General features: G+C 45.4%; 1 protein-coding gene across 1 annotated transcript in view; it reads left to right on the forward strand.

Annotated features, from left to right (window-relative positions):
• LOC133111640 (spondin-1-like) overlaps positions 1-21,422 on the forward strand; it is a 139,872-nt gene extending 118,450 nt beyond the window's left edge. Inside the window, exons 8-16 of the mRNA XM_061222153.1 lie at positions 1,097-1,298; positions 3,993-4,133; positions 5,385-5,460; positions 6,463-6,645; positions 10,385-10,555; positions 11,533-11,700; positions 12,110-12,274; positions 13,794-14,060; positions 21,229-21,422. Coding sequence (XP_061078137.1) covers positions 1,097-1,298; positions 3,993-4,133; positions 5,385-5,460; positions 6,463-6,645; positions 10,385-10,555; positions 11,533-11,700; positions 12,110-12,274; positions 13,794-14,060; positions 21,229-21,392 — 1,537 coding nt within the window. The 3' untranslated portion in view covers positions 21,393-21,422. The remainder of the gene's footprint in view (positions 1-1,096; positions 1,299-3,992; positions 4,134-5,384; positions 5,461-6,462; positions 6,646-10,384; positions 10,556-11,532; positions 11,701-12,109; positions 12,275-13,793; positions 14,061-21,228) is intronic.
• Positions 21,423-26,041: the final 4,619 nt, after the last annotated feature.

A 26,041-nucleotide genomic window follows, 5' to 3' on the forward strand; every position in this document is an offset into this window, starting at 1 on the left:
TCTCACATGTACGCCTGTGCATGTTTATCTCTCACGTATGCCTGTGCGTGTTTATCTCTCACACATACGCCTGTGCGTGTTTATCTCTCACGCAGCGTGCGTATGGGAAACATCCGCCCGGCTACCGCGTTAAAGCCCGAGAGAGGGTGTAGAAGTGTCCTGTGTTTCCAGCGTCTGGCTCTCCTCGAGGTTTACCAAGGCAAACGATTGTGTTTGAAGAGCTTTCTGTGTAAGCCTCTAGAAAACAGAGCGATGGATGAAAGGGCATTCTCTCTGTCTCTCTCTCTACCTCTCTGTCTCTCTCTACATGCCTCTGTCTCAGCCTACACCTTACTGATGTATGCTTTTCCATTTCAAATGAACGGACAAATAATGTGGAATTTGAAACAGTGTGGGTTTGTTGGAGGACTGTGAGGTGTCTTAACCCTTGGGGACCCCAGCATACTGTATGATGGCTGATTTTCCCTCCTCGTAGTTTTTATCTCATTCCTCATTTTACTCTGCCTTCACCTTCACCATCAAGCCAAGCTCGTTTATTTTCCCAGAAGTCTCAGTAATATGAACAAACCGTTCAGATTTGAAATTTGTTTCATTGTATTATGTGTGTGTGAACTGCAATGAATGACCCAACAAAGAGAAGAAACTGTTGTGAAAAATGAGAAGAAAATGTTGTGTTTTATAGCACACCACCAATTCATAATGTGTTCAAAGGCTTTTTATTTTTATTTATTTCACTCCAATCAGTCTTGGCATGAAAAAAACAATAATAAAAAAAACAATATCACACATCACAGAAAACATTTATACTTATATTTATATATTATACAGACCCAAATTGGAAAACAAAACTGTGCCAAGTATTAGACTATATATCTAACAGGTCTACCTAATAAAGTGATCACTGAGTGTAAACTGCTTAAACATGGAGGAGTGCTTTTTTGTTTGCCTGTGACCCGGTGGGTCTCAGAGGGTAAAATGGCCGTCCATTCCTTTCTGATATACAGTGCAAGTGTGTGACCTTCCTAGCTGTGACCACACAACTTAACAGAGCTGATTTCTGAAACTCTCTCCGTTTGTCTGGGGTGGGGGCGAGCAGACGGGCGGCGCCATCGGCTGAGTTCTCTGTGGACCGCACCCGCCACCTAATGTCCTTCCTCACCATGCTGGGCCCCAGCCCCGACTGGAACGTGGGCCTGTCCTCTGAGGACCTCTGCACCAAGGAGTGCGGCTGGGTCCAGAGGGTGATCCAGGACATGATACCCTGGGATGCAGGCACCGACAACGGGGTGACCTACGAGGTGAGGGACCTGCCTTGGAGCCACAGTCTTCATTTCTGTTTTGTTTATCGTATTTACATTATGCACTGGACACAGTGCAGGTGGACAAATATACAAAACATTAAATGCAGGTCATTTTAGAAGAAGAAAATGGGTGTAAAATCACCACCGACAGAAAAAGGAGACCTCACACAATGCTCAACAAAATATCATTTGAATTAAAAAAATGTTTAGTTTACGCTTTTATCTGAAGCAAACTTACAGTTCATTAGAGTAAGCACACACATGCACACACACACACAAGCACACACACACAAGCACACACAAGTACACGCACACACACACACACGCACACACGTACACACACACGCACACGCACACGCACACACGCACATGCACACACACACAAGGAAACGCTTGCACGCATGCACGCACACACACACACACAAGCACACACAAGCACATGCACACACACGCACACACACAAGCACACACACACACACACATGTACACACACACAAGTACACACACACACACACGCACACACAAGCACATGCACACACACGCACACACACACAAGCACACACACGCACACACATGCACACACACACACAAGCACACACACACAAGCACACACAAGTACACACACACACACACGCACACACAAGCACATGCACACACACGCACACACAAGCACACACACACACACACATGTACACACACACAAGCACATGCACACAAGCACACACGCACACACACACACACACACACAAGCACACACACAGTTTGAAACCTGCCAGTTAGTGCAGAGCTACGTTATCTGGGCCTAATGCTTTGTAATAATGCTGATTCCGGAAACAGGGCGAAGGTACTTTTTTCTTGCAGAGAACTCTGATTACTTGGTGCCGTTGAGCTCATTTGAGCTCGCTGTAGAAAGAGGCTCTCATATCGCGTCGCTCACAGGCCCGTATGAGTGCGGGCTGAAGCAGGAGAGAAGTGAGAGCAAGGAAACTCATTAAAACGCGTAAACGCAGAAGAAAACAACCGTGTCCTGCGTTTACCCCAATGGTTGCCACGGTGAAGACGCTTTCCTGATTGCGTTGTGTGTTTTATGAATCGCTGTAAGCGATGTATCTCCACTCAGTGATGAGTGGATGTATGACAGGACCGTGCCATCTACTGGCATGACAATGTGTGTGAGCCCAGTACTTCACTTTCAATGTACGGGCGTGCATACCAAGCAAGAGGCCACTTTCACTGGGTTTATTAAAAATTCAGTTTAAAGGAAGCATGAATCACCCGTCAGTTGCTCACAGAATGGTTTTTCATGAGGTTCAACATCTTTCTTGCCACTTTTAAAGCATTCAGAATGACAGCTCATGATGACCGTCAGTTCACATGCATACAGTAGGTCTCTAATGTAGAAACTCCCGACGTGCGAGACGTCGTGAATCGCCGTCATGAGCCTAGCCCTGCGGCTGTCATTCAAACGTGCGACGCGCTGTTCGTGCCTTCACTGGTGTTAAAAGCTGTTATTCGGTGCGAGAGCTCCCATTTTAATTGAGCAGGAATAGCGCTGTTAGTGACCCATGCTGCCACCTGGCTAAGCCTGCATGTAGACCTGTTACACACCCTACAGCGGTCGGCTGATTCGCAGCCCACCTGCGAGAGACTCTCAGCAGCTAATTGGCAGTGCAAGTCGCCCTTCCACGGTTGTGATTCCTGTGGCACCGGAGGGCTAAAGAACTGTGAGCAGAACAGGGGAAGTTGGAAAGACTGGCAGAAGAAGGCAGGAGGCTTCCTCAGCGAGTGCGTGGTACACACGGTGTAAAAGTCCCATTACACTGTGAGAGAATGGAGCCATTAACCTGGTCCAAAACCTGCCCACCTGACCCTCACCCCTGTAACTCATTGGCTGTAAAGCCCATTGCCCCTCCCTCTCTGATTATTTTGGTAGTGTACTTGTGGTGCCATGGTTGCCATGGTATACTCATGGCGACGGTCGTTCACCGTCTAACTGAGCTGGATTAGGGTCGTGTCTGCCAGACCAGGCCACACACCTTTAAACCCAAACTCACACTCTCATCTGCTCCAAACCGCAGAGTCTGCTCACGCCGGACTGGCACCGAGTGCCTGAAAACGTTCACCCCTCTAGGGTCGCTTCCCGAAACCGAACACGTCCGTCTGGAGACGCGGTGGCGTGCAGTTACAGTGACATTAACATTACATTCGCTCCCTCAGCGGGGATGTTTCTGAGCGCCTTCTGAAAACCCCAAATGCTCACTCTGCATTGAGCAGCGCTGGATGTAAAATCTGCCGTAAGACTTTATGAGCGCCTCTCTACTTTAGGGCACTCAAGTGGACCCATTGCTTTCATCTGGTTCATAAAGCACACTGAGGAAGTTTATAAACAGGCAGTCTGTCAAACATTCCCCGGAAAAAATCCCGCAGGACAGTCGATTTGCTTTATTTTTCTTCACTTCTGCTGCACATAGCAGTTATTTTTGAAATGCAGTGTAAAAGGTAAGCTACAAAGAGCCCCCTAGGGAGTAAAGTAATAAATCAGTCCAAACGGGGAGGGGGAGGGGGGAAGGTATTACACGTCAATAAATTATGCATATGGAGATCAAAACTGTCGAGCTCCTGCCAGATGGCAGCTTGAGGGAGACGGCGGTGGTGAAGGCCTGGCCTCCATTTTGTACCTCTTTCCCTCAGTCTCCAAACAAGCCCACAGTCCCCCAGGAGAAGATCCGCCCCCTGACCAGCCTGGACCACCCCCAGAGCCCTTTCTACGATCCCGAGGGAGGGCCAATCACGGGTGTCGCCCGGGTGGTGGTGGAGAGGATCGCCAGAAAGGTAAACCCCCCACCCCGAGGACAGCCGCTACACCCCCCGACCCCAAGCACAGCCGCTACACCCCCCGACCCCAAGCACAGCCGCTACACCCCCCGACCCCAAGCACAGCCGCTACACCCCCCGACCCCAAGCACAGCCGCTACACCCCCCGACCCCAAGCACAGCCGCTACACCCCCCGACCCCAAGCACAGCCGCTACACCCCCCGACCCCAAGCACAGCCGCTACACCCCCCAGCCCCAAGCACAGCCGCTACACCCCCCAGCCCCAAGCACAGCCGCTAAGCTGCCATTTGGTGCCTGCCCTTCTGGAAAAAATAAACAGTTGCTGCTGGTAGCTGGTTGGCCAGTTCACCTGATTCAACTTGTTTGAACATATTAAAACTCAAATAGAACAAACAAAGAATAATGCTTTGATGTGGCACTTTCTGATGTTTTAAAGGTTAATATCTCAATGTAGACATACAAGTACACGCATCACATAATGTATGTCATGCATGTGTAAAGGTAAGATTTTTTTGGTTTGTTTATTTGTTTTTTGTCAATACTGCCCAATATCTTACTCTAACCCTGCATGGCAGTCGTAAATTAGTATGCATTCCACAACAGGCCAGTGAAATACAGTAAAGTGTATTTGTTGTTTCGCCTCATGGGCTAAATAGTTGAGACATTCTGTTCAACAGTTGAGACATTCAAGTTTCTTCTCCAAAAAAATCAGTGTTGAACATGCAAGACAATACAGTGACAGCGCTGTTGAGAGAAGGGACCGAATGTCGCTAGAGAAAAGCTGTTTTGGATGAAGCATCAGTTGTCTTATCCAACCGAAAGCATCACCATGTTTGGTATAGGTCAAGAAGATTTTTTTTGGTGCATATTATGCTTCTGCTCATGGAAATTATTTGTCAGTAATGGGAGTTAACGTCAGTACCTTATGTGCCCAATTCAAATGGTGACGCCTCCTTTTACAGGCTAAATGAATCAGTATGGCTTTCCAATCACTGACAGGTGTTGGAACAGCCTTGTGGAGACAAGAAAAAATTCTATTAAGCTTCACCTTGAGAAGGTATCGCTGGGGTCTGTTTTACAAAGGACGCAGAGGGTATTCACATGCAAGGCTTTCGGGGGGGTGGGGGGTGGGGGGGATGGATTTTCCGCTGTTTACAAGCTTTGGCTGTGCCGATAGAGATCGGATGGCAAATTGATGATCTTATCGTGGTCTGATATGACGCTGAGGCATGTTCTTCCATCCGCAGGGCGAGCAGTGCAATATTGTCCCCGATAATGTGGACGATATCGTGGCAGATATCGCCCAGGAGGAGAAGGAAGAAGGTGAGCGGATCGTCGCCTTCCCGTCTGTCATGGGAATTGGACACGGAGCCGCGAGAGCGTTTCATTAACCAGCTTGGGCGTGCCACCGCGTATGAAGCGCCATGATTGCCGTCTCCCGCGTGGAGCAATTACGAAACGCGAAGGAGAAATCCGTCACGGTCGTCATTGTATATCCTTCGCCTCGTTTGTATCGTAAATGTTATTATATGCAGTTAGCTTCGGTTGGTTTGATTGTTAATTGGTTTTGAAAACAAAAGCATGGCAAGAGAAGAGATCGACATCTAATCAGCCATTCAGCTCATCCACTCTCCTTATTTCAATCATAAAAGATCAGCTTGGTCACCGACTGATGGTTCGGGCATTAATATCTATTAATTCATATATTAATTTAATTTCATCAGAATGGCTCAAAAAAATAAGTTATTTTCTGGGGGGCTTTTATTCCACAATTTGCCATAAAAGTTGATTTTTAATTATTACAATTACAATCTTATCCAGTGGAAATACAAAACTGAACTGAGGCACCAAGAAAGCTAGGAATGCTTCTTTGTAATCAATAAGTGTAAAGTTAACCGAACATATCAACAGTTAGTATCAAAAACAAAAGTTCATTCCACGACACAGTAAGTTAGAGGGAACAGAAGAAACACACAAAGTGGGGGACTATGTATGAAAAGTGCTGTGAAACCAAAATGGAGAAATGCCTTTAATAAGAGCTGAAATGCCTTTAATAAGAGCTGAAAATGCCTTTAATAAGAGCTGAAATGCCTTTAATAAGAGCTGAAATGCCTTTAATAAGAGCTGAAAATGCACTTTCACCACGTGAATTGTTTGATCACAAATCTAAAATTGTGGATTGCTGAGCCAAATCAAGACAAAATGTATTTTTTCCCAGACATTATGGTGCTCACTGTATCTTCACACAACAGCTATACTGGTAAGGAGGGTGAGGGGCAGCCGTGCAGTGATTGTGTTGGTTTTGTCTGCCCACCCCTGCCCTAGATGATACACCAGAGACCTGCATCTACTCCAACTGGTCCCCCTGGTCGGCCTGCAGCTCCTCCACCTGTGACAAGGGCAAGCGCATGAGGCAGAGAATGCTGAAGGCCCAGCTGGACCTGAGCGTTTCCTGCCCGCACACCCAGGACTTCGAGCCCTGCATGGGGCCGGGCTGCAGCGACGAGGGTGAGGACGTGGCGGGGCCTAGTCCTCCCCACCCACCGCCCGCCGATTATTTAACTTACGCCGCATTACGTCAGAAATATCTATTCATGCCATGAAGAATAAAAGCCCCATATTCACATTGTTCTCATTGTGCTATATTGCAAACAGAGTAAATAGAAGGAGGTTAAGAAATAATTGTTCAAATTAAAGAATCAATAGGTGGTGGACACCTGTCAACTGAAACTAACCAGTTGGCAGGAAATGAAGAACATGACTGGGGCAGCCTGTAGTCTAGTGGCTAAGGTACAGGACTGGGGCAGCCTGTAGCCTAGGGACCCAGGAGGTTAGTCGTTCAAGCCCTGGTGTAGCCACGATAAAACCTGCATAGTCGTTGGGCCTGTGAGCAAGGCCCTTAACGCTTAGTCTAATCATTGTACATCGATTTGGATGAAAGCATAAGCTAAATAACAAATTATTATTCTTAATTATTTTTATTATTTATGCGTGGGGCTGGGGCACGGAAATGTGCCGTACTTATCCAGTAATTCTGTGTCGAATGCTGTCCTACTCCACTGCCAATCCCACGCAGGCACGTGTATCCTGTGATGTCACTTCCTGTATTTGAGACCATGCAGGTTCTGTACTGCAGACTAGTTTTGCGTTGTCTGACCTGCTGCCTTCCGCTTGTTTAAACCTGGGGTAGTCACTACAGCTGGGGTAGTCACTGCAGGCATCTGGATGCTGTGTGTGGAGGGAGGAGCGTGCTTGTCAGGTGGGCCTGTTTTTTGCACGATAGCCAACTTTGTCAGTTCGATCGTACCCCAAAAACGTAAAAACAAAACAGTGAATTCACTGTAAAAGGTCAAAGCTGGGCCTTTAGACTCTCCACCGGTACCATGAAATCAATTAATCCTTTGCTCGTTTGCACACATGCCAATAAACCCTCGACAGGGATCAGAACGATGTTGTGTTTATCGGATGGGGATTGAGCTCAGAGGTGGCATAAACGCATGAATGACTTTAATTAATACCTGTACTGTAGTGTGGGAGTTTAAACTTTACGCTTGCCTCTTGCACAGTTCGCCTCTCCAATATGCCGCTTTTAAACAAAGCGTACAAAAGGCCAAGGAAAACCCCCCCCAAAAAAACAAAAAGCGAGTATTTAAATGTCAAATGCTTAAAATGAGCCAGGGCTTCTGCTGCAGTCTTGCGGAAAGTGGGTGCCGAGGAGTGTGTTTAGAAATCAAGTGGGCGAAGGTCGTTTTTAGCATGCTAGCCCGCCTTGTCAGTTTGATTATACTGAGAAGGATCTGCAGCAGTCGGGGAATGCTTTATGAAATGACTGAATGTTGCGCTCAGATTTGGTGTTCACCCCAGACCCTGACTCTCGCATAAATTCTCAATGTACCCACAAGCCTCTGTCATTGGCCTTCCCGTCACAAACATTTCTTTTATTTAACTTACGGTGCAGTCGGTAAGCATTTAGACAGTGGTACAATAATGGCTTCCTTGACTGTCATTGGCACACCGGTCCTGATTTTGACAAATAGAATAACAGACTCTGAAGGCAATGAAATGCCTAGAATGAAGACTAGATACTGAAAACTTTCTTTTACCTGCACTAAGGAAGCAAATGAATACACCTGACTAATCAGAAACAGCCGAGAAGCCAACTGTCCAATTACTTTTGGTCCCGTAAAATGGAAGGACTACCTATAAAAAGGAACGTAGGGATTCCAACATGGATTGCTCAATATGGATGTATATAGCCTCAAATGAAAGGTGACAGTCTGCACTTTAACCTCATATTCATTGTTTAATTTCAAGTGAGGCAAGAGAACAGAAATTGTACCACTGTCCAAATACTGAGGGACTGCACTGTGCATCACAGTTTAGTGGGTCATTTTTTATTATTTATTTTTACTTACCTCTAGAGACGAAGGCCGAGAGCTCCGCAGAGCTGATTGGCGATTCCAGCGTCCAAGGCTGCCGTCTCTCTGTGACGCACGCTATCGATTAATAGTCCTGGCATTCCAGGCTCTCAGATGTGTGCATCAGAGCGCCTTTTGTTCTCATTTAATGGTCCGTTCAGGGCTGGTATTGATTAATAAGGCTGGGTGGCGGCCGGTCCCCTCTGGGCCTCGTCAGGCCCGCGTTTATTTACCACTTTTTATTAATGGTCCGCTTAGTTCTGCTTTATTAAGCCTCGCACACTGGGTCTGCGGGGCTCGGGAAGGGGGGGAGGGGGGCGGGAGAGCCACCGAAAGTCCATTAGGATGAACTTCATCCATGCCACCTGGAAAAAAAATCTATTTACTGCAGTGTGGAGAGATCATTTGCGGGACTAAGATTGAACGCTCCTCAAAAAAGGTCGTTTTATCGGCCGCTGTTTTCATATTGCAGAGAACAGGCGCCGTCCTGTGTGTGCGGAGCTGAGATGGATTTATAAGGGAAGCTGGATTGGAATCTGTCAGGCAGTCCTTGCATCTAGATGATTGACTTGGTTAAACTATTAAAGTACGATTTCATTTGCACTCTAAACTTTCCACAACCAGATTTCATTTGCCCAACCAAATATTTATGCTTTATTTGGGGAGATCAATTGAGAATGTGTTCTCTTTTGCAAGGGATGCCAAGGAAGAACATTGTATTAACATTGTATTGTCTGTATTTATTGTTTGCTACCTTGTTTTTTTAGAAAACATAACACAAGTTTGCAGTTTGATGAGTCAATACTGCTTGGTGATTGGTTAAGTTCTAAATACCAGTCTACAGCAAACAGTCAACTTGAGACGAGACTCAACATGGTCAGTTTGGGAAACGCTTGCCGGCAAGAGCAGACGTTGTAAAACTGAACGGTACACATCGCTAAGACTTTCTTCAAAAGACGTTGTAAAATCATCTGTCTCGTCTTGGCTGAAGTCGGCTGTTTGATGGAGACTGGCTTTAGTGTTTCAGGCTTTGATTTGCGTGTGAACCAGAGCAGTGTGAAGCATTTTGAGATCTGGAAGCACTGGTAGTATCAGACAGAAATTGCACATGGGTGTGCATTCAAGCATACAAACAGGCAGTTCTCTAACAGACACTCTTGTCATTAACTCTTACCACCCTTAAAACAGAATTAGGCATGTGTTTTGAAACATTTTGGAAAAAAAAAACTGCCAAGTACTCCAAAATATTTACACTTTATTTGCATATGCAATTCTGTGGTGAATTTGCATGATTATCTGGTATGCCTCCCCAGCTGAGGTTTCAATGAAGCTCATGTCACCCTGCCCTCTGCTGGCTAGAGAGGGGAACATTGTAGAACAGGAACAGTGGATGTGAAGGGGATATATATATATATATATATGTATATATAAAACAACATAGGCACCAAGTGTGATCATTTGTGCCACGTCATGTGTTTATTTAGCTGAGGACCTTGTCTGCAGGGATGTGGAACAAAGCTTTGATGAGCTCTGACACAAAGGAGGAACAGAGACACTGAATCAACTGAAGCAAAGCATCATTGGCAGACAAAAAATAATCTGCGAGTTGCAAAAAACATTTTCATGCACGAATTATATAACATTATGTGTTTGGCTGAAACAAAGTGTTTCTTGAGTTTCAAATGAGTATCAAATGAGTTTTGCATGACAATTGGCATAGCAATTGCAGTGAGTGACAGCTCCCTTCCGAAGCTGTAGCAGGGCGTGATAAGAGAGAGCAGAGCTGTGAGAAACTTTGGGATCGTAAACATACCCCGCCCCCTCCACAGACGGGTCCACCTGCATGATGTCGGAGTGGATCAGCTGGTCGTCCTGCAGCATGTCCTGTGGGATGGGGGTGCGTTCCCGGGAGAGGTACGTCAAACAGTTCCCGGAGGACGGCTCCATCTGCACCCTGCCCACCGAGGAGACGGACAAGTGCGTCGTCAACGAGGACTGCTGTGAGTGCCACTCTACCCTTCTCTTAACTAAAGTGAGCTGTGCTCTTAGTGCCACTCTACCCCTCTAACTAAAGTGAGCTGTGCTCTTAGTGCCACTCTGCCCCTCTCTAACTAAAGTGAGCTGTGCTCTTAGTGCCACTCTACCCTTCTCTTAACTAAAGTGAGCTGTGCTCTTAGTGGCACTCTACCCCTCTAACTAAAGTGAGCTGTGCTCTTAGTGCCACTCTACCCCTCTAACTAAAGTGAGCTGTGCTCTTAGTGCCACTCTACCCCTCTCTAACTAAAGTGAGCTGTGCTCTTAGTGCCACTCTACCCCTCTCTAACTAAAGTGAGCTGTGCTCTTAGTGCCACTCTACCCCTCTCTAACTAAAGTGAGCTGTGCTCTTAGTGCCACTCTACCCCTCTCTAACTAAAGTGAGCTGTGCTCTTAGTGCCACTCTACTCCTCTCTAACTAAAGTGAGCTGTGCTCTTAGTGCCACTCTACCCCTCTCTAACTAAAGTGAGCTGTGCTCTTAGTGCCACTCTACTCCTCTCTAACTAAAGTGAGCTGTGCTCTTAGTGCCACTCTACCCCTCTCTAACTAAAGTGAGCTGTGCTCTTAGTGCCACTCTACCCCTCTCTAACTAAAGTGAGCTGTGCTCTCAGTGCCACTCTACCTCTCTCTAACTAAAGTGAGCTGTGCTCTTAGTGCCACTCTACCCCTCTCTAACTAAAGTGAGCTGTGCTCTTAGTGCCACTCTACCCCTCTCTAACTGAAGTGAGCTGTGCTCTTAGTGCCACTCTACCCCTCTCTAACTAACATGATCTGTGCTTTGAGTAAATTAAGTGACCTTTTTCTTTCCCTCATAACATGATAGATGTAGGCGATGAGATGCCACTGCCAGCAGTATATATTTCCACAAAATGATACATGATAACTCTCTGCATTCAGTTTAAAGCCGTTAATAAGCTCTGACCTGACCCTTGGTGCCGGTAGCTCCCAGCAGCTGCTTGGTGACAGAGTGGGGAGATTGGGACGTCTGCAGCGCCACCTGTGGGCTCGGCATGAAGCGGCGGCAGCGCCTGGTGAAGATGCCCCCGTCAGACGGCTCCCTGTGCAGCATGGAGGTGGCCGAGGTGGAGAAGTGCATGATGCCCGAGTGCCGTGAGTACCCACAATCCCCTCTGCCTCCAATACCCACAATCCCCTCTGCCTCCAATACCCACAATCCCCTCTGCCTCCAATACCCACAATCCCCTCTGCCTCCAATACCCACAATCCCCTCTGCCTCCAATACCCACAATCCCCTCAGCCTCCAATACCCACAATCCCCTCAGCCTCCAATGCCCACAATGCCCTCTGCCTCCAATACCCACAATCCCCTCAGCCTCCAATACCCACAATCCCCTCAGCCTACAATACCCACAATGCCCTCTGCCTCCAATACCCACCATCCCCTCAGCTTCCAATACCCGCAATCCCCTCAGCCTCCAATACCCACAATCCCCTCAGCCAGTTGGCCTGAAGCCCCACACCCTCACTGGCGCATTACTGAGTGTCTCTCCCTGTGCAGACACCATCCCCTGCATGCTGTCGCCCTGGTCGGACTGGAGCGACTGCAGCGTGACGTGTGGGAAGGGCACCCGTACCCGGCAGCGCATGCTCAAGTCCCCCGTGGAGCTGGGCGAGTGCACCGAGGACCTGGAACAGCTGGAGAAATGCATGCTGCCAGAGTGCCGTGAGTCCTGCAGCCATTCCCCATGCAAAGTGTTCCCCTAGCCTGCAGCGTGTTACACAGGGACACACAGTCACGCCTGCAGCGTGTTACACAGGGACACACACCATGCAGTCATGCCTGTAACGTGTTATACAGGGACACACACCATGCAGTCATGCCTGTAACGTGTTACACAGGGACACACACCATGCAGTCACGCATGTAACGTGTTATACAGGGACACACAACGCACAGTCACGCCTGTAACGTGTTATACAGGGACACACAACGCACAGTCACGCCTGCAACGTGTTATACAGGGACACACAACACGCAGTCACGTCTGTAACGTGTTGTACTGGGACATTCCCCATGTATGGTTATCAGAATCTTTGCTTTTTAGTCCAACATGTAAAGCAAAAAGGGCCAGGTATATCACTGAAACTCAGCTTTTGTTAGATTACAGTTGTAAATGCTTAATAAAGTATTAATAATCATGTCATAATGAATCTTTGCTTTTTAATACAACATTTATGAGAATAAATATGCTATTACAAAGGGCGCCTGGGGCCTGGATCATCAGTGTTTCACAAAATCATATACAGTGCAGTCTGTATGTATTTGGACAGTTTCTGTTCGATACAATACCACATACAATTTCTGTTCTTTTGGCTCTGTAGCTCAGCGCATTGGATTTGAAATGAAAGTGAGGTTAAAAAAACTGTCCCCTTTAATTTGAGGGAATTTACATCCATATCAGGTGATGCTTGTGAAATTATGCATTGCCCCCATTTTAGGGGAACAAAAGTAATTGGACAGTTGACTTCTCAGCTGATTTTGAACAGTCGGATGTATTCAATCACTTCCCTAGTGTAGGTATAAGAAGGCATTCAATATGTAGTCTTGATTGTAGGCTTTTGATTGCCTTTGGAGTCAAGAAAGACATTATGAGGCTGAAAAAAGGGAAAAAAAGAGTCATAGGTCCAACAAAGCGAAGCAAATGTTTTGGAACATTGTTAAAAAGAAAAAGAGCACTGGTGTGTTTGGGATCATTGTTATGCTGTGGGATGATGCAATGTCCAATGAGTTTGAAGGCCTCTTGCTGTGCAGCTTCTGTAGTTCTTGTTTGTCACTGATACATCCACGCCTGCCTCCCCACAAGTGTTTCTGATCTGATAAAGGGTAGCTTAGCGTGAATCTCTGCCTGTTTCCCCAGCCACGGACTGCGTTGTGTCCGAGTGTTGTGATCTGATAAAGGGTAGCGGTGCTTAGCGTGAATCTCTGCCTGTTTCCCCAGCCACGGACTGCATGGTGTCCGAGTGTTGTGATCTGATAAAGGGTAGCGGTGCTTAGCGTGAATCTCTGCCTGTTTCCCCAGCCACGGACTGCGTTGTGTCCGAGTGTTGTGATCTGATAAAGGGTAGCGGTGCTTAGCGTGAATCTCTGCCTGTTTCCCCAGCCACGGACTGCGTTGTGTCCGAGTGTTGTGATCTGATAAAGGGTAGCGGTGCTTAGCGTGAATCTCTGCCTGTTTCCCCAGCCACGGACTGCATGGTGTCCGAGTGGTCCGAGTGGTCGGAGTGCAATAAGTCGTGCGGGAAGGGGCACGTGATCCGCACACGCATGGTGAAGCTGGAGCCGCAGTTCGGGGGGAACTCCTGCCCCGAGACGGTGCAGAGGAAGAAGTGCAAGATCCGCAAGTGCAACCGGGGAGCCGGCGGCAGCGATGAGCGCAAGAAACGGCGGGAGGACCGTGAGAAGAGGCGGAGCAAACAGAGCCGCGATGACACCGCCCAGGAGCACCCAGGTCAGCCATTCTCTCTCCACAGGCAGCAGTGGCACCATCACTATCTGTACATCACTCTGTACATCACTATCTGTACATCACTCTGTACATCACTCTGTACATCACTATCTGTACATCACTCTGTACATCACTCTGTACATCACTCTGTACATCACTCTGTACATCACTATCTGTACATCACTCTGTACATCACTCTGTACATCACTATCTGTACATCACTCTGTACATCACTCTGTACATCACTCTGTACATCACTATCACTAACGCTCGATTCCAGAGCATTTAAGAATTAATTATGCTATATATACACTACCGGTCAAGTTTTAGAACACCCCAATTTTTCCAGTTTTTTATTGAAAATTATGCAGTTTAATGTCTCATTGTACTCTGAAATGAAAGCATAGAACAAATAAAAAATTGAGGATAAAAATTAAATCATGGAATCAATTTATAAACCAAAATGTATTCTAAACTTTTGACTCATCAAAGTAGCCACCTTTGGCAGATATAACAGCTGAACACACTCGTGGCATTCTTTCTGCAATGGAAATCAAATATTCTGCAGAAAGTTCTTCCCAACTCTGTTGCAGAAGTTCCCATAAATGTGTGGCACTTGTAGGTTGCTTTGCTTTCACTCTTCTGTCCAGTTCATCCCAAACCAGCTTGATGAGGTTTAAGTCTGGAGACTGTGCTGGTCCATGTTTTCAAGCTTTCGATCTTGTTCTTTTTTCCTGAGGTAGTTCTGGCATAGCTTGGACGTATGTTTTGGGTCATTATCTTGCTGTAGGATGAACCCCTGACCAACTAGGCGCATACCAGAGGGTACTGCATGGCGCTGCAGAATGCTGTGGTAGCCGTTTTGGTTCAGGGTGCCTCTCACTCTGTACAAGTCTCCGACCCTGGATCCAGAAAAACAGCCCCAGACCATCACGCTTCCTCCTCCATGTTTGACAGTTGATGTCACACACTGAGGAACCATCCTTTCACCTACTTGATGGCGTACAAAAATCCTGCGTGATGAACCAAACATTTCAAACTTTGATTCATCAGTCCATAACACCTTCTTCCAGTCTTCAGTAGTCCATTGGCGGTGTTTCATGGCCCAGGCAAGCCTCTTATTCTTATTCTGACGTCTTAGCAATGGCTTTCTTGCTGCAACTCGACCGTTCAAACCTGCAAGTCAAAGTCTTCTCTTCACAGTTGAAACTGAGACTTGCTTACTACGACCACTATTAAGCTGTGCTTGAAGCTGTTGTCCTGTGAGCCGCCTATCACGCAAGCTGTTGTCTCTCAGAAACTTGTCTTCTGATTCTGTTGTGGTTTGGGTCTGCCAACTGTCAGAGTTTCTCCCTGTTGCTCCCAAAGTGCCTTTTGATGGTGAAGGAAACTGTACTCACTTGCAATTTCTCTGTAGGAAAGCCCTACATTTTTAAGTGTCATGATGGTCTGTCTCTCTTCCATTAATTGCCTTTTTCTTTTTTATGGTAACACACTACTTTCTGCAGTACAATACTGTTCAAATGATGCTCACAAGGGCATGGTACCATAGTGTGTTCCAACACTACTTTTATGCAGACAGAAGGGGTTGTAAGTAATCAAGAAAAGTTGGAACACCTGTAGGAATTGGTAGCACCAACTTTCAAGGCTTGATCAACCTCCATTGCTGCAGAACAGCTTTAAGTTGTTAACCCATTTCTTGTTCCCTGAAAAAGGCCTTTTTGTATAATTCTGAAATGTATATTATTTTTACCTTTTTTTTAACCTCTAGCAGTTCACTACTTACCATTGCAAGCTATTCATTGGACTTGAATGGCTTGAATTTCAATAAAAAACTGGAAAAATTGGAGTGTTCTAAAACTTTTGACTGGTAGTGTACATTTTAACATTTTTTGGAAAAAGCTGTTTACCATACCACCCTGTACCCTTCTCATGTCAAACTGCTGAATCTCTCTTAACTTTCGTGTGATTTTATGAAAATCTAATGCTGTCAATATTGCGTGATTGGCACCACTTTAAAAAGTCATAACCATTTCTGAATAGGGCATCGTTGTAAATATGTAATAAAACATGAATAGCTACATTATGTTGTGAAATATGATACTAATATTTGCCATTTAGTCATTTATAAATGTTTGGAAACAAGCTTAAAGAAGGAGGGTTTCCCAACTTCTAAAACATTCCAAGAGTACTTGTTGCTATGTTACATTCTTGAGCCATCCAAGCAGTGTATTCTCTAAAATTGTGTTGGATTGTGCTAAACTTCAGATCCTTACCACACCCTGAATGCGCTTATTAACATTTGACTAACGATGCATATTTTTGAGGAATGATATTGTAGTTCAACTACATAAAATTGATAATGCATTCTGCAAGTTGTCATAAAACATCAATTGTATTTTTCCAGCAAAGTGTTCTCGATCCCAAATCTTTTGAAGGTGCTGTTTTAACATCATCATCGTGCAACTTGCCAACTCCGAGGAACCTAATGACTAATGAGATAATTTAAGGATGTGCGCGTATCTCCGTGACCTCAGAGCAGTGATAATGATGTAGGGTGGTGCTCACGTTCGTACAGACAGAGCTAAGAGCAAACTACACACTGTGAGTAGTGAAGTGTGAGAGCACGGTGAGGAGAGGGTCATTTAGTCAGAAAACCAGTCGCTGGGTGAAAAAGGGTGATGGTTTTAGCCTGAGGTGGTGCAGAGCCCTAAACACCACACACAGTTACTAATCAGGAATGACTGTCATTTCTCAGAATCTATATTAGATTAGGTGTCCCTGGTTAACCTCGGTTTTGGAAGGTGCGTGGTGCTCCTCATCATATACATGTCCACAGGTAAATCAACTCTGACAGAGTGCAACTTACTCTGATAGAGCACAATTTACTATGACATTGTACATGTACATGTTTGTCTGATATAGTTCACTTTCCTCTGATATAGTTAACTTCCCTCTGATAGAGTACACTTTACTCTGATAGAGTACACTTTACTCTTATACAGTACATTTTGCTCTGATAGAGTACACTTTCCTCTGATATAGTTCACTTCCCTCTGATATAGTTCACTTTCCTCTGATAGAGTACATTTTGCCCTGATATAGTTCACTTCCCTCTGATATAGTTCACTTTCCTCTGATAGAGTACATTTTACTCTGATAGAGTACATTTTGCTCTGGTTGTGTGCACTTCACTTTGTCCCTCACAGCTATATGTAAATGAACACTCAATGTTCACTCCTGGTGCATCTAGACAACCAGTCCTAACCCTTGCAGAAAAACCGACCAATCACGTCTCCCATCAGCAGCTTGCTTGGACACCGCCAGCCGGCTGGAAGCTCCCTTTTTGTGTGACAGTGTGGCCCGCCTCTCTCACACAGACGGTCATGAAAACAGCGGACTCTGAGGTCCAGGCGTGTCTGAGGTCCAGGCATGACTGGGCAGCTTCAGTGGGCAGTGATATGACAGACAGCGGGGCCCAGAAGTCTGAGACCACATCGAAAATATGTGGGGGGGTTTCATGTAATGATGAAAATAAACAGGAAGTTTCAGGATTTTGAAACATGGAAAACAAATGAAAGTTACTTCAAAGCTTTGCGAGAAATACTCAAAGACCAAAGAAGATCAAGGAGTGCTGCACAATTCACAATCACCTGACCTCAACCCCACTGACAATCTCCTGACCTCAACCCCACTGACAATCTCCTGACCTCAACCACACTGACAATCACCTGACCTCAACCACACTGACAATCTCCTGACCTCAACCCCACTGACAATCACCTGACCTCAACCCCACTGACAATCTCCTGACCTCAACCCCACTGACAATCACCTGACCTCAACCACACTGAATGTTTACAGGGACACTTGAAAACTGACAAAAGCCAAGCATTCAGTAACATCACAAGTTGCCCTTTGGAACATTATCAAATAATGCTGGGATAACAGCATTCCAGCCTGCATGCTGCCATTAAACCAAAAGGGAGACATAAGAAATACTAAGAAATTCTGAAATGTACAATTTTCAAAGATTCAACTTTTCACTCAATTTGTTATGCTGATAATATCATTTGTAATTTAAAAGTTTGTATTACATTAGAAAATAATGTAAACTAGAAGGATTTTCACTGGCGATCTCAGAATTTTGGACACAGTATACATAAGTCAAATGAGGATGTGTGCCGCTGTATGAAAATGATTTTGTTTAGAGGGGAAAAAGGTAAGGAGATTTGAGTGACAGACACACGCTGGTACACGATGAGTCCTTACTAAAATTGACCCAACCTAGGAACCCCACACATTACATTACATTACATTACATTATTGGCATTTGGCAGACGCTCTTATCCAGAGAAACGTACAACAAAGTGCCACACATGGCAACAGCCGCACGTGGCAACAGCACACCCCCACCATTCACGTGATTTCCCCCTCTGACAGTCAGGGTCATTTGTGCATCCATTTTCCATGTTCTAACCTAAAATGACAAAGGACTCAGTTCTCCACGGCATAATTCCAGCTTAATTCTCGTTAACAGGACATGATATATGAAATTGAATGTTATCGTTTCCAAGGCCTCAGATGGAAGCAGACATGAACATCATCTATTATCTGAGTCCGCGTTGACCTCGGCGACCTAACCATTCATGTGCCGAAATTCTGCACTTCTTCTATTTAATGTGTTTTTCTATGCATATAAAGGCACTGACAGAAACTGTCGGCAGTTGCCTTGTATTGTGCGACCTCGCGTTGCCTCACCTTGTGGTGCATGCACAGTTTAGACGGCAGGAGGAGATTCACAGTCAGTAAATGTGAGGTATCCTGTGATGTTAAGATGTAAAACGCCCGGTATCGTACGCCAGGCCTTAGCAGAATGTTCCTCTATGGCAGCAGCCATGGTCACGGACACATTGACTGGCTTCTGAACGCATTACCATGTGTGATGTGTTGTGCTCTGCTCATGATACAGTGATGTACATACATATGTCACTCATGAAATGTTTGTTGTTGTTGTTGTTGTTGTTGTGGCTACAGCTGCTGTTGCTGTTGCTGTTTGATAATGTGTGGTACTACACCAGGAAGATAAATCTAATGTTTTCCATAGTCAAATAAAGTAACTCTAACCCTGCCATAGTACTTACAGGATACAAGTCCAAACAACTCTCCTGCTTATTGTGAAGGGTCATGTCCTACCTCATCTGAACACACCCTGTATTGAGCTCCATTTGCATATATTGAGCTCTATTTGTCATTTTTGTACTGACATTTAGGTGGATAACGCAAATGAAACATGCCTCACCCAGACCCAGTGCACTGTGCTGTTCCTGTCCTGATAGTGTAGGTGCAGCAACAGGCCCACTGAGGGCACTTTGTGATTTGTACTTTATTTTGTTTTGGTGATAGCAGCAGTATAAGAGGCACATAAGTATGAGCAACCTTTTGCGGATTCCCCCTGAGAGGTCATACCAAGTCCTTATTACTGACACAACACTGCCCTCCCCTGTCATCATCTAAAACTCTAAAACAGAATTAATACTTAACAAATGCATTTTCTCACCCAACAATATAAGCATGTGAAAATGCATTCATATTTGCATTGTGCTGTGCTATGGCAGGTCTTTATTTTTTTTAAATATGAAAAATTCTGTAGGTCCTGGCATACGTGTTAACATAGACGTGATCATGAACACCTGTGTACCAAGATATTTAACCAAAACATGCACTATTAAGTGTTCATACAGTTCATACAGTTTAAAGCATTTTTAATTGTGAAAAAACTGGTTTAAGCAGGTGGCTTTAATGTTCTAGCTGATCAGCGTATGCTTTTGGCTTGTTGTACTTCCATGAACAGAACATCAATATCCACTTCAGAGAAGCTTTTTTCTTTTTTCAACTATCTCTTTAAAAAGCCGAAAATCCATATGGTGTTTTAGGGGCATCAATTTATGCTAATCACAAATTTTGTGCACGCACCTTTGATTTATGATTACTTGGTATTTATCAACATACACACCTGGATACGAAAAAAAGACGTGTCTACACGTCTTTCATGAATCTGGCGAGAGCTGTTAGTTTGTTTCTGATCACACATACATTTGCTCACGGATTTCCTAAAATATTGATAAATGAGGCCCTATGAGCAATTCAGTTGACGGGTCGTTCAGGCGTACTAGGGGCAAAAGCTTCCCTTTGTTTCCTCTTTGTGATCTTGTGCAGCTACACATTTTCTGTTGAACTGAAGAACGGCAATACACAATATAACATTTACGATATCAATTATTATTCAAGTTCCTGTGGTAGTGCAATGAGACTGATACTTATTACTAGCTTTCTCTAGTTAGTGATATGTCTTTCTCTGTTGCACAGAAACAGTTGGACAAATCGGTTGGACAAATATGAAACCAGAGATTCTGATTGGTTGTTGACGGGCGATGCCCGCGAAAAGCCGTGGCTCAGTCGCCCAGTTGCTCATGTTGCTGGCTGTCACTCAGCTTCAGAGAAATTATTGGACCTCCAGTAACTGGCCGACCAAATCACTCATAGTGTTTGTGTCCTTAAACAATAGTACACTAGCCATAAATGTGGAAAAACTGGTTGTTACATTTCCATGCAAACTAGCAACCAGAGTTCTTAAAACCAGCCAAAAACCCGCAAACCCTCACCTTTTTTTTTACTTTGGAAAAAGCACATTCGCAGACAACTCTGTCTACAGGTAGCTTATGTTGTTCTGTGCCATTCCTCAGGTAGTGTCCTATATGTAGTGTTACAATATCTGCTGTTCAGTTCCTGAATATCTTGGTATTGCTGTTTAGAGTTGGCATTATTTTATGTTGCTATGTTATGTAGCGTTGTGTGATGTTATGTTGCTATGTTATGTAGCGTTGTGTGATGTTATGTTGCTATGTTATGTAGCGTTGTGTGATGTTATGTCGCTATGTTATGTAGCGTTGTATGATGTTATGTTGCTATGTTATGTAGCGTTGTGTGATGTCATGTTGCTATGTTATGTAACAATATGTGTCATGTTGTGTTGCTATGTTATGTAACATTATGTGTTATGTTATGTAGCGTTGTTATGTAGCGTTGTGTGATGTTATGTTGCTATGTTATGTAATGTTACTAAAGTGCCATATTGCCTCTTTACCCCGTGGTGGCGGCGGTGGCGCAGGGTGCAAGATGCGGCCGTGGTCAGGCTGGACGGACTGCACCAAGCCGTGCGGCGGGGGGATCCAGGAGCGCTTCATGACGGTGAAGAAACGCTTCAAGAGCTCGCAGTTCGCCAGCTGCAAGGACAGGAAAGAGATCCGCGCCTGCAACGTGCACCCGTGCTAGGGGCCCCTCGAGGGCCGGGGGTGTGGGGGGTGCTAGGGGCCCCTCGGGGGTGGGGGTTGGGTGGTGTGGGGGTGTGAGGGGTGTGGGTTTGGGGGGGGGTCACAAGATGATCCTATGGACTTGGTTTAGGGCTGCCAAGGAGCAAAATCTGTCTTGTTTTATTCCTGGTTTCACGGCCGTGGCTTGACTTCCATCTTGACTTCTGTGAGGGAGGGGGTGGGGCCTCCCTCCCAGGGACTCTCTCATTGCATTGGGTAAAGGGTAGTGGACGGGGCTGTGATAATTAGCCACGGAGCCTCCTGAGTCATGTATTTCAGTGTAACCTCCTCTCACCGACCAACGTCTGAAGATGCACACAAGCCATTTTACACAGAACGGGCCTGTTCCACAAAGCAGGATTACTGGGTCAGCCCGAGTAAAACCCGGAACAGCTTTTTCCTTCGCTCCTTGTTCCAGATTCAGGGTTTTCCTCGATGCAGTTATCCAGCTAACTCCACATTACGTTTGGGGAACAGGCCCCTGATCTTTTCTGTAGTGTCTCTCTAACACAGACAAAAGTTTCGTATCATAAGCATGCTGGCTTTTCTTTTCTGTTTGTAGCTCACAAAGCTGCAGTTTTCTCAAGCAAATAGAGAGCACACTAGCCTGTGTTTGATGGGAGAGGATGGCAATTGAGACTTTCTAGCTGCCCAAGTGCTGCCAAGGGTCTTTTTATAGTGTTTTAGGTAGTTCCAAGCAAGCCAAACATTGAGTGTTCCACATTGTGTTAAGAGGGTGGGATCAATACTTTACTGATTTGGAAGAAACCCGCCTGATGTGTATAGATCTGTTGCATATAGAATTCCTTGCAAGATTACTGTAAACTTGTTGTGGTATACTATTCTTAAATAAAAAAAACAAAAAAAAACAATTGAATTGTTTAAGAAATAGAACTGTTATATCCTGTGGTAACTTCTTTAATAGTTTAATATATTCCTGAACTAAAAGCACAGGTAACCAACCATTCCAGCATTTTATACACCTCAAGATGCTGTTTTTAGGACAAGAATCCAGTGTGACTTTTTATTCACCTCTAATACAAGTAGAGGCTCTACAGTTTATTTAGCTTTTTTATTTGGGGCATCGTTAGAGAAATGTATTACTTTGGCTGTGGAATTTTGATAAGAATGTCACCCAGGATTCTTACCAAAGTCTTGTGTAGATGTTTTGTAGATGTCCGTTTCCTCTCTCTCTCTCTCTCTCTCTCTCTCTCTCTCTCTCTCTCTCTCTCTCTCTCTCTCTCTCTCTCTCTCTCTCTTGCTCTCTCTCTCTCCTCTCTCCCTCTCTTTTTCTCTCTCTCTCTCTCCTCTCGCACTTTCTCTCTCTCTCTGTCTCTCTAACATTACTATTTTGGAATAAATCACCTTTACAATAAAAGTAAATGTGACAAATCTTTCTGTGGATTATTTCCGCTTCTTGTACATTCCACACAGTAGCTAAAGCACTGACACACTGAAAGCACTGACACTCTGAAAGCACTGACACACTGAAAGCACTGACACACTCTGAAAGCACTGACACACTGAAAGCACTGACACTCTGAAAGCACTGACACTCTCTGAAAGCACTGACACTCTCTGAAAGCACTGACACACACTGAAAGCACTGACACTCTCTGAAAGCACTGACACATTGAAAGCACTGACACACTCTGAAAGCACTGACACACTGAAAGCACTGACACTCTGAAAGCACTGACACACTGAAAGCACTGACACTCTCTGAAAGCACTGACACACACTGAAAGCACTGACACTCTGAAAGCACTGACACACACTGAAAGCACTGACACACTGAAAGCACTGGCACACACTGAAAGCACTGACACTGGGGTGGCCTGTAGCGTAGTGGTTAAGGTAAATGACTGGAACACGCAAGGTTGGTGGTTCTAATCCCGGTGTAGCCACAATTGGATTATTGTGGATTATTTCCGCTTCTTGTACATTCCACACAGTAGCTAAAGCACTGACACACTGAAAGCACTGACACACTCTGAAAGCACTGACACTCTCTGAAAGCACTGACACACTGAAAGCACTGACACACTCTGAAAGCACTGACACACTGAAAGCACTGACACTCTCTGAAAGCACTGACACTCTCTGAAAGCACTGACACACACTGAAAGCACTGACACTCTGAAAGCACTGACACTCTGAAAGCACTGACACTCTCTGAAAGCACTGACACTCTGAAAGCACTGACACTCTCTGAAAGCACTGACACACTGAAAGCACTGACACTCTGAAAGCACTGACACTCTCTGAAAGCACTGACACTCTCTGAAAGCACTGACACACACTGAAAGCACTGACACTCTCTGAAAGCACTGACACATTGAAAGCACTGACACACTCTGAAAGCACTGACACACTGAAAGCACTGACACTCTGAAAGCACTGACACACTGAAAGCACTGACACTCTCTGAAAGCACTGACACACACTGAAAGCACTGACACTCTGAAAGCACTGACACACACTGAAAGCACTGACACACTGAAAGCACTGGCACACACTGAAAGCACTGACACTGGGGTGGCCTGTAGCGTAGTGGTTAAGGTAAATGACTGGAACACGCAAGGTTGGTGGTTCTAATCCCGGTGTAGCCACAATTGGATTATTGTGGATTATTTCCGCTTCTTGTACATTCCACACAGTAGCTAAAGCACTGACACACTGAAAGCACTGACACACTCTGAAAGCACTGACACACTCTGAAAGCACTGACACACTGAAAGCACTGACACTCTCTGAAAGCACTGACACACTGAAAGCACTGACACACTGAAAGCACTGACACACTCTGAAAGCACTGACACTCTCTGAAAGCACTGACACTCTCTGAAAGCACTGACACACACTGAAAGCACTGACACTCTGAAAGCACTGACACTCTGAAAGCACTGACACACTGAAAGCACTGACACTCTCTGAAAGCACTGACACTCTGAAAGCACTGACATTCTCTGAAAGCACTGGCACACTGAAAGCACTGACACTCTGAAAGCACTGACACTCTCTGAAAGCACTGACACTCTCTGAAAGCACTGACACACACTGAAAGCACTGACACTCTGAAAGCACTGACACACTGACACACTGAAAACACTGACACTCTGAAAGCACTGACACACTGAAAGCACTGACACTCTCTGAAAGCACTGACACACACTGAAAGCACTGACACACTCTGAAAGCACTGACACACACTGAAAGCACTGACACTGGGGTGGCCTGTAGCGTAATGGTTAAGGTGAATGACTGGAACACGCAAGGTTGGTGGTTCTAATCCCGGTGTAGCCACAATAAGATCCACACAGCCGTTGGGCCCTTGAGCAAGGCCCTTAACCCTGCATTGCTCCAGGGGAGGATTTTCTCCTGCTTAGTCTAATCAACTGTACGTCGCTCTGGGTAAGAGCGTCTGCCAAATACCAATAATGTAATGTAATGACATACTGAAAGCACTGACACTCTCTGGCTCTGAAATCTGCTTCCACACGGCTACAGTGTGTAGTTAGTATTCAAGATGGAAACAGACACAGATTAAGCTTAGTCCTTGACTAAATTGAGTTTTGAACAGAGAATCTCCATTCAAAATATAATTTATTGAAATCCTAATTATTAGTCTGTTGGACTCGGCTGTGCTACTTTCATTCAATGGTCTCTTGTTTTGCACATAGTTGTCCACCTGATGGAGACAAAGAGCAGCACAGTGTAAACATGGCCACCAGGGCATTGCATAAATACACCACTAGATGGAGATATGCAGCTTCAAAATTGTCGTCGGTACTCTTGGTGGCTTGTGGTATTTCAATAAAGTGTAATTACTTCAGAATAATGGCTGGATATATTATTATAACATAATAATTATCAAGATTGTCATGATTATTGGCTGGCACAATTAATCATTCTTTATAAATAAATAAATCCTAAATGGTTTATAAAAAGACAATAAAATGTGTAATTAAACATCCATCCATCCATCCATTATCTGAACCCGCTTATCCTGAACAGGGTCGCAGGGGGGCTGGAGCCTATCCCAGCATACATTGGGCGAAAGGCAGGAATACACCCTGGACAGGTCGCCAGTCCATCACAGGGCACACACACCATTCACTCACACACTCATACCTACGGGCAATTTAGACTCTCCAATCAGCCTAACCTGCATGTCTTTGGACTGTGGGAGGAAACCGGAGTACCCGGAGGAAACCCACGCAGACACGGGGAGAACATGCAAACTCCGCACAGAGAGGCCCCGGCCGACGGGGATTCGAACCCAGGACCTCCTTGCTGTGAGGCGGTAATTAAACAGCTTTTTGAAATCAATAGGAAAGGATCCATCCATCCATCCATTATCTGAACCCGCTTATCCTGAACAGGGTCGCAGGGGGGCTGGAGCCTATCCCAGCATACATTGGGCGAAAGGCAGGAATACACCCTGGACAGGTCGCCAGTCCATCGCAGGGCACACACACCATTCACTCACACACTCATACCTACGGGCAATTTAGACTCTCCAATCAGCCTAACCTGCATGTCTTTGGACTGTGGGAGGAAACCGGAGTACCCGGAGGAAAGGATGCTTCTCTAAATTTGTTTTGGTGA

This window comes from Conger conger, chromosome 15, assembly GCF_963514075.1.
Source record: "Conger conger chromosome 15, fConCon1.1, whole genome shotgun sequence".
Classification (NCBI taxonomy): Eukaryota; Metazoa; Chordata; class Actinopteri; order Anguilliformes; family Congridae; genus Conger; species Conger conger.